At 36.7% G+C, this 17,669-nt stretch overlaps 1 protein-coding gene across 1 annotated transcript in view; it reads left to right on the top strand.

Moving 5' to 3' along the window:
- Positions 1–17,669, top strand: part of PKHD1 (PKHD1 ciliary IPT domain containing fibrocystin/polyductin) — a 414,564-nt gene that overhangs the window by 262,309 nt on the left and 134,586 nt on the right. The window contains exon 53 of the mRNA XM_045543725.1: positions 5,651–5,788. Coding sequence (XP_045399681.1) covers positions 5,651–5,788 — 138 coding nt within the window. The remainder of the gene's footprint in view (positions 1–5,650; positions 5,789–17,669) is intronic.

The raw sequence follows: 17,669 nt of genomic DNA, 5'->3' as shown, positions 1-17,669 counted from the left end.
TCTGAATTCTTTGAGATCTTATGGAGAAAACAGCTGAATGACACCATCTCTAGATTAAAAACAACAAAGAAAGACAAAAGGAGAGAAGGCACAGATTCTTTTCTATTTTTATGAAAACAGCAGCACCTTCTGGTATTTTCTTTACAGAATTTGGGATGCAGAAGATGGATCTGATACAGTTGGTAATTTTACTTAAAAACCTTCCTATTAAATAGATTCAAAATATTTTTGAAGAACAGATGGTATAGACTAGAGGAAGAGATAAACATTGTTATGTTAAACATTTTATTGATCAATTAAAATATCATAATTTAAAATGTTGATTCTACTATGGGAATTATGCGTGTCTGCATGTGATTGAGAAAGACACAGAGAGTGAATGTGGGGAGTGGGATGGGAATTTATTGTCCAAAGTTTAAATGGGCCTATTCCCACGTGATGAGAATGAGAGGAGCTGTTTTCTTCTCTTCCCCGGCCCCTCCCTTTCTCTCCTCTCCCTTCCCCCACCCCAAACACACACTAGGCAGGCAGATGGTTTTTCTTCAAGGTGTTAGAAAACTGGCTTTCAGTCTTAAATCATGTGCCTCTGGGCACTTTAGAAACTGCCTCTTCTGCCTATTTTTAAGACCAGTTTGAAAAAAAATGTTAGGCAGAGCAGAACAAAGAAACCACCTGTGTGGTGTGATGAAAAAGGCAGGCTATAACCTAGCAGCTCTTGGAAAAGAGGATAGGAATAGAAAAAATGTATCCTTATCTTCTAGCACTTCTTTGTTCAGCTTTTTCTAGGAGAGAATAAATTGGGGAACTGAATGCCATCATCTCAGTAAATTAGTCTACTTGATTAGTCAATCAGTTAACCTTTCATCCCTGTGAACTATTTATGTATGAGAGCTTCCATTCTATTTCAGGAGTACATTTCTTGGGTGTATCATCCATCTTTATAAATTATGATAGACTATTTGAATAAATGGTTAGGTTCCCCCAAAGTTAAGCAAGAGCACAAAAGAAAGAAAACACCACCAGTCACTGTATAAAATGTATGCTTAAAGTAGTTAAAGTAGTCACTTGTGAGCTAAAAATACTCTCTTTTTAAAATGGAAGATGAGATCATTTCATAGTAATTCAAATAGCATTAAAATTTACTTTTCCTTTGATTCACATATTTATAGGAAAATATTGGGGCCAAGGCTGAATGGAGAAACAAATCCATTAATTATGGAAGGTACAGGAAAATAACAATCCCACAAATAGTCCTTGTATGTCCCACTCTGCCTTTGCATGCCATTGCTCTCCGTCAGAAGTCTGAACTGTCTAAAGTTGGTGTAGGCTGCGTTGCTGACAATGGCAGGGTTGTAGTGCAAACTGTCTTCGCCACCTAAGTTATGGGGCCTAATACAGTGAATAGCATACAAGCAGTGGGGCTGCCTGCCCTAAATTATGCTTGTTCATGTGACCCCATCATTATTCCCAGGATCTGTGCCCTTTACCCTTGATCTCATTTCTACAGGATTTAGACAAGTGTCAGACCCTTGGAATGCTCCACAATGGTGACCTTGATTCCTTAACTTTGCTGGGGAAAAAAAAGTGGATTTAAATCTAGTGTTGAAATTATATGGAATGTTTTGTAACTATGGTCATCAAATTATTACTGATACAGACGAAGCTCTAGGCCTCTGTCGGAGACATCTGTCTTTAAATTTGGCTCGCATTTATCATAAAACACTGAATCTTCTTTGTTGTCATTTTTGTTGTTGCATTTAGGGCATGGAGAAATTCAGGGGATTCTCCTTAGTGTTAACTTTCCAGATATGATTTCTAAGACTTTAGTCTTATAATTGTCAAAATAGAACGCTTTCAGAAAACAAACAAACAAAAAAAACACTGCTTGGCAAAAGATACTAGGATAAAGATGGTGGGTGTTTAGTGCTTGATGGATGAACAAGTGGTTAGAGGGTGTAATTCGGAACCAAGAGGCACTACCCCGTGGCTGGTCCTGAGCCCCTTTGGGGGCAAAAGCAGTCTTTAATTACATCTGGAACTCATTAATTCTTTTTGGAGCCTCTTTCCAGATCAGCTCCCCCATCAGCCTCCCATCGAGCAACAGAAATTCCAGATGGTTCCCTCCATATGCTAGTGCTCATTCTCTCAAGTAGGATAGATTGGTCATTGACAAAATAGACTGGAATGGCTGTGGCCAAGACAGGCCAAGGAGGAAAGCACTGGGCCACAGTTAAATCAGAGGTGGTCCATCATTTATGTTTATTAAGTGGGTTGTACAAATAATCATTTCTGAGTGATTACTCCAAAATATCTTGAGTAATTTTTATGGAAAGGATGCTACTTCTAGGGATTGTGGCCTACAGTTGCCGACTTTCTGCACCTGGAGAAAAGAGAAAACCTCTGTGTCATTGTAGCTGAGGACTGGGCAGTATGGGCTTGCAGTTGACCTGCTCTGGAGGCTACTTCAGGGGGAATTCTTTCGTATGTGTCACTAGCAACTATAGCTGAACTCTCTACTGTTGTGATACAAGGGGAATTCCTTCATTAAAAATCTATATAAAGCATGTTTATTCCATTTTAGCAGAATTTTGTTATAATAGGCAGATTGATAGACTTTCTAATTTGAAGCAGTTGGGAATAAAGATAGAGTTAACCTGTATAGTTAACCTGTATAATTAAAGAGTATATTGTCATTTCTAGTATATCATTATATTTATTTGTATATATATCTTCATCTGATGGTGGGAAACATCACTCACTCATCTTCGAATTCTCACCACCCAACAAGATTTGGCACATCATGGGGAAGGAAAGGAAGGAAGGAGTAAAGGTGGCAGATGGACTTAGGAAATTTGAAAGTGAAAAGTCTGGCACAGAAAGAAATAAGAGCAATGTTTCTACTCTCGTCTTCATTCTATACTTTTCCTCTGATAGCTATTGAATTTTATGTGCACATAAGTGTATTTGTGTGTCTGAGCATTGTTTGATGTTATTTTTGAGCACCTACAATGTGCTAGATATTGTTCTAGGTCTTGAGAAAATAAAAATGAGGAGAGAAGCTATAGTCCCTGTACTCAGGGGGCTAAAACAGGTTGTCTGTGTGTGATTCATGGGAAATTTGTTGGTATATTTGGAGTTGATAGGGCAATTAAAAGGAAAAATTTTTTCTAAGACGTGTATGTGATAAAGAACAAAGGGAAAAATTTAAATTGTGTGTACACGTCATATTTTAGCTGAGAAGCATGTTCAAAAGCACCTGCTATCATATGTTTATGTGTGTATATGAATACTCTGTGGATGAAGGAAAGCATTTATTGGACCAATTTTAGTGTTTTGTACAATCAGGTTCAATAGCTGAACATTGATACAATGGGCTATGGATTGGAATAGATAAAAACTATTTTTATAGAACTATAGAAAAAAAAAATTTTTTTTTTGAGACAGAGTCTTGCTCTGTCACTTGGACTAGAGTGCAGTGGCATCATCATAGCTCACTGCAACCTCAAACTCTGGGGCTCAAGCAATCCTACAGTTCCAGCATGTAGCTGGGACTACAGGCATACACCATTATGCCCAGCTAATTTTTTCTATTTTTAGTAGAGATGGAGTCTTGCTCTTGCTCAGCCTGGTCTTGAAACTCCTGACCTCAAGTGATTCTCCCGCCTCGGCCTCCTAGAGTGCTAGGATTACAGGCGTAAGCCACAGCGCCTGACCTAGAACTCTTATTTTTAAGGATATTTGCTTAAAATAATTTTTATCTTAAAGTCATGAACCGATAAAATGTATGCTAAACTTAGAACATTCTCTAGATATCTTAATCTTTTGTTTGAATGTTTTGAAAAGTGGCAGAGATGAGATTGAGACATATATTTATTTTTATCTGTTTAGCCTCATCATTCATTTTGTACTAGTCACTCACAAACTCTCAAAATTAAGGTATGTAGGGGATTGAACCCAATAGATCTGGGCAACATTTATTTAGTGTCTTTATAATTAATATTACAGTAAACACTAGGGATTTTAAAAAATAAGCAGTCTCTTCTCTTAAGGAAGTAACAATGGGAGAGGAAGATATAATTACAGCGAGAACCAACCCAGTGACACTTACCTCCTTACATACAATAATGTGTGTATATAATTTGGATAATGTGTTTTAGTGCTTGGATAGAAGTATTTACAAGGTGTCACTGGAGTGTGAAAGGTGTCAGGGGGACTGGTGGAGCCCATAAGGGGAGGGAATAGCTTACTAACAGAACTAAAACTTGCATTGCATCATAATGGGCCTCTACCGTGCTTTGAAAACCACCAATCCACATCCAGCTGAGAGAAAGAGGGAGGGGGAGGGCATACAAAATTTATGGACTGTGCCTAGAGATGTTATGTTTTAATTCTGCCTATGTTTTATAGGCTACAGCTCAGTCACCTGGCTTCATCTAACGCAAAGAAGGCTGGAAACTGACATCTATCTAACTGGGTATACAGGAGAAAAAGGGAAATGGTTGGTTTACAACCCTATAGTCTCTGCCAAAGGAGGGGATGGCCAGTCTTATAACTAGGGAGGCAGGCAAGGGCTGGGAAAGACATCTCATGACAAGTTAATTTGCTTGGACAGGTCTTTAAGAACAACAGGGTGCATTGTTTCCTATAATGAAAAATGAAATTACGTCAACAAAAGAATTCTTTACATATCTTTTTATGCATCAGTGATTATAGTACTTGAAATGTAAGCAGAAACCTTTATTTGATATCTTTAATTAGCATTGAATTACTACCGAGCTTCAGAAAGTAACACTTAATGCTTTGACATACATGAAATATTTACTGTTTTAAATGAGAATACTGTATTCTCATATGGTTAATTTCAGGCAAAATCTATGATTATTTCTTCTCAAGTTGTATGGAAACTACTTTTATGAAAGGGGAGATGAAGAATAACAGTTTTAAGTTGTCCAGTGAGCTCTCTAAGATTGCCATGCTAATGGACAGCAGTACAGATAATGACGATATCCAGCATTTATGAAGCACCATGAACTTTGCCTTACTCAGTGGGAATTAGTGAATTGGAGATGGCTTACTAGTATTGCATATGGATTTTATAATAGATCTATTAACTCATTTAACCCTCACAGAATCCTGTGAATGAAGCAGAGATTTTTATTATTATCCCCATTCCACAGATGAGATAACAGACACAGAGAGATAAAGTTGTTGGCTTATGCAGCTGGTCAGTAGCAGAGCTGGGGTTCATATCCAAATAGGTTGCCTTTAGAGGCCAAGGTCATATTTACTGTTCTTTACCTCCCTGAAACTAGAGCCAAAAGTGAAAGGACAGGGACAAAGGGTAGAGGGCTCATTTGATCTGTGTGTCTGCACGGCAGTAGACTTGGGGCAACTGCAGTGCATTTTGACCATAACACTTGGTGTGTTAAACAACGGCAGTCTTTATTAATCATGGCTTCCCCCCACCTCTTTCAGTAAGGCCTAGCCTTGGGCAGACTATTTGTTCTTCCAGTTTCTGTATCTGTCCTGGCATAGGTAGCAATGTAGGTAGCTCCTGAATTGCCAGGAGAACCCCAGAATAAGTCCACAGAGGACAGAAGGTGACTCTTGTTTTGGTTACATATCTGAGCCATTTCTTTTTCTCCTGCAGACAGGACTGTCCTTGTGGATACAGATCTTCCATTCCTCAGAGGGCTCTACGTGATGGGGACTTTAGATTTCCCTGTGGACAGAAGCAATGTCCTGAGTGTGGCATGCATGGTCATTGCAGGCGGGGAGCTGAAAGTGGGTGAGTAAAGGCACAAGCATTGAGTGTGTTGGGAATTATACTCTGTGAGAAAGTGCTCTGGGAAGTGGATAGTATCATCAAGCTGGTTGCTTAATAGAGTCTGGGGAGGGCTAAGCCAAGGCATGAGTTTACCAGTGAGGCTATTCCTTGGCAAACTTTAGATGTGGCCAGAGGTGAGTTGTGTTGGCCATTCTCCCATGCTTATACACTGTCATTGGGTCACATCTCTGGCCCTAGGGTCCTCATGCTGCTCTCCATTCCAGGCTTGTTTTTGCTCCTCCAAGCTACAGATCAATTCTCCCTTTAGTTCTTTGTATCAGAATATACCCGTGGCTTACTCTTTCAGAAGATATCATAGGATAGATTTGATATTTTCTCATCAACTAATTCACAATAAAATTTCAGTTGCTGTCTTAGCATAGTTCCCTGGGAAAACAGACTTGAAAGCATTTTTCAAGGTCCTTGACACATACTGCCAAATTGCCTTTCAGAAAGACTACAAATCTGCACAGTCTTCCTATTTCTCAGAGTTAAGAAATCCCCTCACTCTTCCTGGCACTCTCTCTTAACACAACTTTGTGTACTTTTTCTGAAAGCCTGGGTGAAAGAACGATTCTCTGGCAGGACCTGACCTATTCTGAACAGAGTGAGATGAGTCTAGCAGTGGACAGCGTGGGCTCCAAGTCAGATAGTGTGGGCCCAAATCCACCTTCGTCACTTGCTTGCTGTTTGACATTAAGCAAGTCAACCCCTGGGCACCTCATTTCTTCATCCATGACATACATAGGGTAACAATAGAACCTTTCTCAGACGGATATTGAAATCATTAAACATAACAGCTCATACTGAGTACTTGGCATATAGTAGGTGTTCAATAAATGTTAGTTTATCAGCCAGGGTGCCCATAGGAAATAGCTATCATATGAATCTGGCAACTTGAGGAGATTTAAATAAAGGAATTATTTATAAAAATCCAAATGGGATGGGGCATACCCCAGGACTAGTAAAGCTGGTTATCCTTGCTACCCCTTGCCATAAAGGAAAGAGAAAAGAAAGTCGTTACTGGAGTCCAGAGATGGAGAGGGACATCTGCATATGGTTGGCATGGCCTCTGCTTGGCAGAGACTCAGTAGCTACAAGGAGGGAACCATGGGAATAAATACTCTGACTTCACTCTCTTGCCTCCCTCTGTCTTCTGCTCATGCTATCATGTGGCCACACTCAACTAGAAGTCAGAGTAGAGAAGTCACTGATACAGTACAGCAAGTCAGCGGCAGCCTGGGGCACTGGGCAGGGTAGGGAAGGGCAGAGTTTGGAAAGGGAAGTGTCAACAGAGGCTCTCCAGCTCAGCCAGCTTCCAGGTACCACACAGGTATGATTCTTCTATTAACACAGCCAAAGACTGAACTAACTTCTTTTTCCAGCCATGTCATGTTGTGGGTCCTGCCGACTGTATTTTCAACTCTAATTTCTACTCTCTTATATGTGTTGCTACAAATACATATCTCTGCATTGTACACCTGTGAAGGGTTTATTTTTTTTTCCCCTTTGGACTTTAGGGGAATGGAAATGCAATACTTTCTACCTATCTGTTTGTTTTATTATTTTAGTCCCTCTTTTCACACTGGGGAATTCTGATATTTTCCTCCCAGATTACAACCATTTGCCCATTTGTTCAATAGTCGATAAAATCCTCATCCAATTAACTGGTAGAAATATTAAATACAATTGAGCTTTGTTCTTATTACTAGAAAACTTATTTCAGGTTGACATCTCCTCTCGCCATGGTTGGTCTTTCTTGCTTTGTAAGTTATATTTAGGTTTTGGAGGCTACTTATTACTGTAATGTATACGTGGTTGCCTGAAAAATCTGTGCTTTTGAAGAAGAGTGACACTGTGTCACTTTCAGCTTTACTTTATACATTTCAAATCTCATTTTTAAATTTCTCCATTCCCAACTATATTTTTACCCATCACTAGATAATAGTGTATTTTTTTTCTCCCTGCTTCATCCATGTGTTCCAGGCCTAAAGGTTGCTTATTGGAATCCATCTGCCCAATCCTATGTGTATTATGCCTGAAGGAAGACTTTCAACCCATCTGTCCAATTTTACCACACCCTAAAGAAATCCCAACATGAAATAGATAATAAGACTAGTTAGTAAACAAACTTAATAGATGTGGACATTGGCACAGAGCACTGCCAGAATATGCCTGCTATCTGATGCCATTTGATCCAAGTCCCAGCGTTGTGGAATTATATTTCTTGGTGGCCTTGCTTTTAAGGCAACTGGTGCTGGCAAAGGTATCAACTGACTTTTAGTAGAGGAGAATCACAGAATGGTAGAATTAGAAAGGAAGTTTAAGATCAAAGCTTTGCTTAGAGGGCTACAGCTGCATCACAAATGCCAAACTCAATTTCATTCTTTGTTCAGTGCTTGTCTCATTAGTCTGATAAAACACTTGTGATAAGCTTAAAGCATTTCACTTTTGTGTCCATTCTTTCATTCGTCATGTGTTTAGTGCCCACCCTGTGCCAAGCACCATGGGAAATACTGGGTGTACAGAAATAGAAATCATGAACACTAGCTTTCAAGAGGTAAAATAGAGGAGATAAGCAAGTAAAAACATAATTGGAAGGGTCACACCTTTCAACCTGCGGGGGAGGGGGACGCTTAAAGGAAGAGATGTGAACAAACACATATTGACAGACAAGTATTATACTTTCAGGAAATTGTAGGGAATGGGTATATCTGGATTGTAGGATTTGTATAGCATGGTGGTCGCAGATGAAGCTTCTTTGGCTTATACTCTGTGTTGAGAGTTTGGATTTTATTATGAAGTCATTGGATAGTTTTAAGCAGGGAAGTGATACGATTAGATTTGGTCTTAGAAAGATTACTTCTGGCAGTGTAGGGGATGTATTTGGAAGGGGAACAGTGAAAAATGAGAAGGATGTTGAGGTGTTTCAGGAAAGAAATTGTACGGGATTGAACTAATGTACTAAAGTTAAAGAGGAAAGAATGAATCAGAGAACTATCGAGGAGGTAAAAATCACTAGAAACTGATGACCACTTTGATGTGAAGTAAGGTAGAGTTGTCTAGGATACATCCTAGTTTTCATGTTGGGAGATCTGGGTCAATGGGGAATACCCTATCCACCACTTGTTAGTTGAGTGACCGTGGGCAAGTGACGTGAACTAGCTCTGTCTCTGTATTCTTGTCTCTGAAATGGAAATAATGATAGTGCATATTTCATAGAGTTTTATCAAAATTAAATGAGTTTATATTTACTAAAGTGCTTGAATGGTGTTGGACACATACTAAACCTTATACATTGGTTTGTTAAATACATAGATTCATAACTTTTAAGCTTAGATTTGAGTGGAAAGTGTAAGTGATATTAATAATATCTAGAGGATGAGTAGATTTGTGAAAAAAGGAACCCATGAGAGAGGGCTCTGCTAAATATATATATATATTTGAGGGTCATTAACCCAAATGTGACATCAAGGGTATGAATAAAATTGACCAGAGTTTGGGGATAGAGAAGGAAAAACAAGCAAAGCTGAAATTTTAAGGAGCAACAGCCTTTGAAGGATGGCAGGGGAAGATGATCTCAGGAACGAGAATGGAAGAGGAACAGCTCTAAAATGGAAGGAAAATGAAGTGGCAAGAAAATATATTGGAACAGAGGAAGTAATTTATAAGAAAGAGGGAGTGGTCAGTAGTATGAGATACAGTGGAAATGACAAAGAAAATCAGGAAGAAAATTGGCCATCTCATTCTGGCTTTTTGTTTTTTATAATGGTTGATAAATACAAAAGCAACAAAATGTTACTTTTCATGTAGAACAAATAAGAATGGAATACTTATTGCTTGGGATTCAGTGACTTTTAATAAGCTCAATATCATTTATCTATTCTTTAACAACTTCTTTTTTTAGCTTTAACATAGTCTGAGGTATTATTGAATATATTAAATCTCATGGTTGAAAACAAATGGTTATCCATGTTAAGAGTGATGTCATCAAAACTTTATAGGATTGCTTTCCCAGACAACTAGCTTTCTTTTGAATGATGACATGGAATGAATAAACGGATATTAAGGAGAAGTTAATTCCTCTGATGTGGTGATTTTCCAAAGTTTCATTTATAAATTTGTCCCTTCCTCTCTCCTCTCCTCCTGACCTCCTCCCTTCCTCCCTTTCTCTTTTACTGAAAGCCAGCTCAGTGCCAGGCATTGTCCCTGGGACTTGAACATTCATCACAGAGCAAGCCAGATAAGATGCCTGCTTGCAAGCTTTTGTTGGGGGAGACAGGGAATGAAATAATAAAATAGGTGGAGAAGATATGTTTAGATGGCAATACATGCTCTGAAGGAAACTAAATAGGGATATGAGTTGAAGAGAGGTCCATGTTGGATGTTGGCCACCAGAGATTAAGTACTTAGTAAAGACTTTTCTGAAGAGTCACTGTGACCTTAGACCATAGAGATAAGACGAAGATAGACTTGCAAAGATTTGGAAAAGAGGGTTTCAGATGAGAGGAAAAGCTAGTGCCACAGTCCCAAGGCAGGAATGTACTTTGCGTAGTTGTTTAATGGAACGGCAGCCACTGTAGCTGGAGAATAGTGAATAATAATAAATTGATAGGGAACATCCTGTGTTTCATAATGTAAGCTGGATTTTAAGATATGCAGTATGGCTTTCTAAAGTATTAAAGAAAGAAATGAGTTCAAATTGTGCTGAAAATTGCTACTTATTTGTAGTCTCTGGAGTATGGCTTTAACAATATAGAAATTAGCTGAGGACTTTTATGTAGAAATTCCAGAGGCCTGAATTATAATTTTAGTTTAGCAGCTTGTACAACTTCTGGAAAATTCCCCAATAGTAGATTCATAAATGTGATGTTGCAAATCTCTGTGGTTGTGTGCATGATGTGTTTGTTGATAAGGAAACAGATCCAGAGAGATTATTGGTTTGTTCCAAGATCTCACAGCTGGTAAAGAACAGTACTGGGATTAGAGGCTGTTTTTAGCTAACTTAAATACTCATTTTTTTAAGCCTTTGCCCAAGGACTACCTTTACTGTCTGCATTCAGTAGATGTCAAGTGTATTTTTTCTTCTGGTTCATTCAATTCATATATACTGTCATTACTTCATTCATTTTATTGCTATGAAATGGTGTGTTTTAATGAATGTCTATTAAATGATGGACTTCATCAGAACATTTTATAACCCTAGTACCTATTCCATAGTAGGATTCTGATAATGTGCTGTGTGACTAATTAATGTATACATAAATGAACGTACATATGTAGGTCTGTCTTTCAGGTCAATGCCTTTTTCTTGTAACACATTCAATCTCCTTATACTTAAATGTCTACATCTGTGAGGAAGAACTTACAGTACTAATGTTTAAATGACTATGATATGTTTTTCCCCCTATTATAAAGGAACAAAACAAGTATAAAAACACATTGAAAAAGTTGGTGATCTCATAAAACTCGAAGTATTTTCACTTTTTGCAGTCTGTCTAGGACAGGAAAACTGATTTAAAAAAATGTCCCCAACTCAAAGCCTGTTCAATAAACATTTGTTTGTGATTGTTTTAAATCTTTGTGTTTTTTGTCTATAAATAGCTGTCTGAACCCACCTCATTTATCAGTATCTCCTCTTAAATGAGACATTGTTCCTGTGCTTTAACCTGTGTTTTCTGTTATCTTAGATATCAGTGATGTTAACCTGTTATTGACCCAAATGTTCAACTCAATGAAGACTTTTAATATTGTACTTTAAAAATTAGAAATGGAAAATTCTCTTGTAATAGTTTGTAGGAAGACTTTAGAGAGAGATAACCAGTAATAATACATTTATATAATTTATTATAAAAATAATAATACAAAATAATATAAATATATAATTACATATACATAATATAAAATAATAATACATTTATATGGATTTGTATAATTCATTTGTATCATATATGTAAATTTGTATGATAAATATTCCTATGGATATTTAAAACTTAATGGAACCTTCCTTTATCCCTAAGTCAGCAAGATATGCCCCAACCATAGGTACCCCTGGGGATACAGCAGTTCACTTTTCCTTTGGCCTGTCACAACCAGGTCACGTGATGCACCACTTAGTCACTTAGTAATTATACCAGGAACTTGGGTTTTTAATCTTAAAACTTGTCACATATTGTTTTTCAGGGCCAGTGATGGGTATTTGTCAGCCCTGTCTCACATTTGTAGCCAGGAGCCTAAGGTCATCATTAACACATGCCTTCGATTGTCAGGAAATGAAGTACTAGGTATATGGACGTTTCTTTCATTGCTTCCATGATTGGGACTTTCTAAATCCTAAAGAAGAAGAAAAATCCATACACAGTTTATTGCCTTCCAAACTGACAGTTCTGTAAGGCTCATTGGATGATTAAGTAATAAGAAGTAGACAAACCTGAGAAAAGTGTAGATTAAAACATATCCTCCAGCCTAAAGCCACAATACCCAGTAGTCAGACCCATTTAGCAGCCAGAGAACCTTTTATGTGATGTTTGTTTAGAAATAATATATATTAAGTAAAAAAAATCCTCTTTCAAGTTTATAATTTGAAAATAATACAGATACCCACACATTTAATGTACAAATGTGAGTATATGTGTACATAGATATCTGTAAAATAGATGGTTTGCTCAGTTGGTTTGTACTGACAGTTCTCTAATCAGGCTAATAGTTGGCTGATAATATAAAAATGTGATATCAAAGGGATGTGACTTTTAAATATTATACCTGTTTATAAGAGCAAAAGGGAAAAAACTAAAAGGGACAAAATCTTTGTCCTTTACAGGTGCAGGAAACACTAAACCCATTTCTGTGCTTGGAGAGTCCCTAATAAGGCTGACAGCCAACAGTTAAATAATATGTATTTCAAAGTCAGATTGAGCATAGAATGATCTGTTATTTTCCAACAGATATTAGTTCGTTCTCTGACAAACATCACATTATCTTTAAATAATGTATGTGTGTGTATATATATATTTTTAAGTATATATTTGTATATACTTACTAATATCTAGTAATTTTTAGATTGTTACTAATATTTACTAGTATTTACTAATACTAATAAAAGTTCTTCTCTCCTATTGGGCCATCGGTTGGTCTCTGCTATAAACATTTGCAGTAATCATTGTTACTTTAATATTTTAATATTTCTAAGCCAGCATTTCCTAAACTATACTTTTGACTCATGAACCTCTATAACAGTAACATAAAATTTCTTAGACATTCATTAATTTCATTTAATTATTAAAATTAATCTCAAATAAATTATTAAATATTATTTAGTAATTAATTTTGCATAGAAAAACAAAATAATTTTAATAAAACAGGTGAATGAATGAATGAGTGATTTATTTTCTTGGTTAGAAAACACAAGAGTGTTTCAGTCTGAGAGAAATTTTCTTTGTGTTCTCAGCTTTGAAATGTCTAGTTTTTAGTACTTTAGGAATTGGACATTACTTGCTGGGAAGAGCTTGACTTATTTTTTAAAAATTTCTAAATTGGAAGGTTATTTTGAAATGTATCTCCATTGTTACAACTACAATTTTTAACTACTAACCCAATATTTTTAAAAATTTGTGACATGGTGACAGACACCATGTCATGTACTATTTATAAGCACTAAATCATGTAATTCTTACAAAAAATGGATGCTATTATTGTGTCTATTTTACTGTTGGGGAAACTAAGGCTTATAGAAATGAAGTAATCTGCTCAATTTTGTGCATGAAGTATTACGGGTTTTTGTGCATTTTTGCAAGTGGTGAATGAATAACATTTTAGTGTTTATTTTAATATTCTATTAATTGTTGATAAATTGAGAGGCTTTACTGATGATAAAAATTTGTCAGCTTGAATAAAATCACTCTACGAAGGGGTAGACATTATCATTTGATGATACCTACTGGTTTTTATAACTAGTTCTTATTTTATTGGGCTGTAAGCCCCTTCCACCTTCCATTTATTTTCACATGGAATTGATTCTATTGGGGAAGGATGTTTTAGGGATTAGTGGGTTAAATGTACACTGAAAATTAAAAGCTAATTCAGAAAAATAATATGTACTACAATTTAATTGGTTCATTGCTATTTGCTAGCTTGAGTCCCTGATAGTAAGAACATTCTGGAGGCTCTGGTCTGAAGAAAACAGCTATAGCAGGACATGAGAAAAATAGTTAGGCTATAGGTAGAAGCTCAGCTTCCAAAGTTATAACCGTATAAGCTACTTCTGAGGGCAGGGGAAGGATGTGTAAAATTGATTTGGGGGGTAATTTCTTAACCTATCCTTCATGTGCAGTCATGATATTTATGTAATTTTGAGATTAACTCAGAAATACAGATTATTTAAAAATACAATTTGTTGCTTTGAATTCAGTGAACAGCACCTGAAAAATAGTATTTTCAGCAAATATGTCTAAAATTTTGACCAGTTTCTATTTTTTTGATCAACAAAACTTATTGATGAGTGTTCTCAGAACATAACATTCACTTAAGACGTTTTATTAATTGGAAATATGACACACGTGTACAGAAAAATTTTGTAAAACGAAAAACAGCTCATTAAACATTATAAATCTATTTTAGTGAGTGTGTAGTGAGATGTCATTATTGTTTTATTTTTTATTTCTCATATTTCTAATGTAATTGAACGTTTTTATATGTTATTTGAGAATATTTTATTTTTAAAAGTATTCACTCACCCTTTTTATCAAATAGTTAATGAACTTATCTGTTTTATATTGATTTATTAAAGTCATATATTTTGGAATGTATATTTTTGTTGGTTCTATGGATTGCAAATATCTTTTATCACTTTGTGGCTTCTTTTTTTACTGGCTTAATGGTATCCTTTGATGATTGGAAAATCTTTATTTTAATATAGTTCGCTTTATAAAACTTTTTTATTATGAATTGTACATTTTGATTGAACTACGGTAAGAAAATAAATGCTATTTAATTCCAGTCCTTTTAAATTTTTTAAACTGCTTTATCATCGTATGATCAATTTTTCTAAAGGTCTGTGCATGCTTGAAAAAAATGTGCATTCTTTGTGGGTCCAGTTTTCATCTATGCCTGTCATGTCAAGTTTGCTAATTTTATTACTCAAAACTGCTATCTCTTTACTGTATTTTTTGTTTATTCCAGGAGCAGTTGTAGATATATTTATTTGTCCTTGTAGTTCTGTCAGTTTTTGCTTTATATATTTTGAAGCTATAATGCTAGGTGCATATATGTTTAAAATTGTTATAACTTACTAGTGAAGTTGGTCTTTTATTCATATGAGATATTTATCTTTATTTCTAATTGTTTCTTCAGGAGTATTGGTAAAAATTACCTAGTTAACCATTTCTAGAATAAAATATTTCCAAATAAACTCTGCCAGTAACACACAGTTTCTTGTCTAAGCTTACTGAGAGAAGGAGGCAGTCAAGTAAAAGGCACTTACGATATAGTTTTAGAAGTATTGAGGTAAAACACAGTTTTCTGTGATAGCCTGTAGAGGGTCAATTAACACAGAATTATTTGACAAGGAAGAACCCCAGAAGGGGGTATATCTGAGCTGGGAGTGAAAGTTAAGAGCCATGAAGAAAAGGGAAGTGACCGTGTTCCAGGCAGAGGGAGCAGAGGGAAGGAAGCACTTGGTACACTTGGGGACTTATGTGGTCCAGTTATTTAGCATGTCAAAAAGACTGAAGAGAGTGGAAGGGGTTCTAAATGGACAAAAATGTTTCCAATTATTTGGTGGTTCTAAGAGTTTTCAAATGTTTGCTATTATAAATAAATAACATTGAAGTGAAGAACTTTAGGCCTTAATCTTTGTCCATATTCCACACTAGTTCTTCCCCGCCCCCTTTGGTGGAGACAGAGTCTTGCTATGCTGCCCAGGCTGGTTTTGAACTCCTGGCCTCAAATCATCCTCCTGCCTCAGCCTTCCCAAGTGCTGAGATTAAAGACATGAGCCACCACACCCGGATCATACTATATTTTTAGGACAAGTTCCTTGAAGTAGAATCGCTGCAGCAAGGGGCACAGACCCTTTTATGAACAAAACAGGGCATCTAATCCAAGGTCATAGAAGGCTTTTAGAAATAAGTTACAGTAGAGCCAAGTTTTGAGGGATGATTAGGAGTTAGGCAAGATGAAGGTAAAGGACATACAAGAATGGGAAATCTCATGGGCACAGAGGAGAGAGAATTAAGGGGATGGTAAATAATTCAGTATGGATTGTCTTAGTACAAGGTGTCTTGGTACAAGGAGTCATGTTGACAGAGTGGGCTCAAGTGTAAACTAGATTTCTATGTGATTCCTTCAAAAGAGGTTTGGTTTATTAACTGAACTACCAAAGAAATTTAGAATTTTAGTTAATAAAATTTAGAAATTTAGTTAATAATTTAGTTAATAAAATAATAAAGCATTCTTTTTCCTTTTTCTTACCTTTTGAAGTTCATGGAATCAATTTGTGCCCTGCTCCTCAAGTCATTATAATGATTATCTTTCATATACCAGAACTTATTTTCTTCCATCTCCCCAGGTGTTTTTAGCATCTGGAACATATTGTTTCCCCTCCATTGCCCACCATCATGCTAAGTAATATCAGCTTCCTTTTACATCTTTTCTATTCCTCCATATCCACATCTGCTAGGATGGTACTTATTAAGTTTAAGTTCCACCTTCACCACTTAATAGCTATATAATAGCTATATATCACTCTTTGCCTCAGTTTCCTCATGAGAACCTCAACAATATTCATCACAGGGTTCTGAGAATTAAATGAAATCATGCATGTGAAAACATCTGGAATGTCTTTGCAGCACAGTGACAATTATTTTCCCTGTCTTAATGAATACATAAATTCATCCAGGTTTAACATGCCTCTTGCTGTAGTTTAGAGCGGCTTTACAAAGGTAAACCAAGGATCAACTGCATTATCCTGAGCATCTTCCCTCAGAGGTGGCTTCTCTCACCGAGGGACAAAGTCCATGCTGGAGACAGTGCCTCACCTTTCTTTGCTAGATTTGAGAATAAAATGAGGTTCTCAGCCTTTAAAGCTTTCCATTCACCAGCTTCTACAAATTCAAGAAGTGTTGCATTTTAATGTCAGAATAGCATATATTTTCTTCTCTTAGGTCACCCGTGCCTTCTTTGTATTTGTCCCTATCCTCTATCTTTTCCTTTCCCTAAGTTACAAAAAAGAAGCCAAACTCTGGTCATTTTAGATACCAAAAGATCACAGCAGGCTAACTAATTTTGCCCAGACTTTCTGTGAAATCTCCCCATGTGCTGCAGTTTTGGGTTGCATAATTGATTTAATCTCTGATTTTAGAGGAACGCTGAACTCTTTTTGTGGGACTCTGCATACATTTCTCTAGGGCAAAAACTGTCCTACTTTTTTCTCTCTGGTATCTGTTTAGTGCTAGGCCATTTTTCCCCCAAGACTCTAAACTACCCTCCGTGAAATAAATGAAATCACAGTTGGAAAACGGCTTACTGGACAGACTTATAACTGCAAGATAAGAGCTACACCACACATATTTGCTTAACAATCTCCTCCTCCCCTGCTTCCCTTCTTTCTGCTCTAGCACATCTTTGTTTTGGCTAAGAGGTTGCGTTAGTCTCTGAGCTGAGGAGTGGCATTGCTACACAGAGCAGCAGCATACCGTTTGTATAGTCTTATTGGAGATACACAGGCTTGCTTACGCATTGACCACATGACTCTCGGCAGGTTTACCTACCTCTCTGAGTCTTGCTCTCAGCAGCCTCTATTGGAGCAGTGGCTGTGAAGGCTAGACTGTAAAGACAGGTACATAGC

This window comes from Lemur catta, chromosome 2, assembly GCF_020740605.2.
Source record: "Lemur catta isolate mLemCat1 chromosome 2, mLemCat1.pri, whole genome shotgun sequence".
In the NCBI taxonomy this organism is placed as follows: Eukaryota; Metazoa; Chordata; class Mammalia; order Primates; family Lemuridae; genus Lemur; species Lemur catta.
This window is presented reverse-complemented; position numbering and strand designations above follow the sequence as displayed.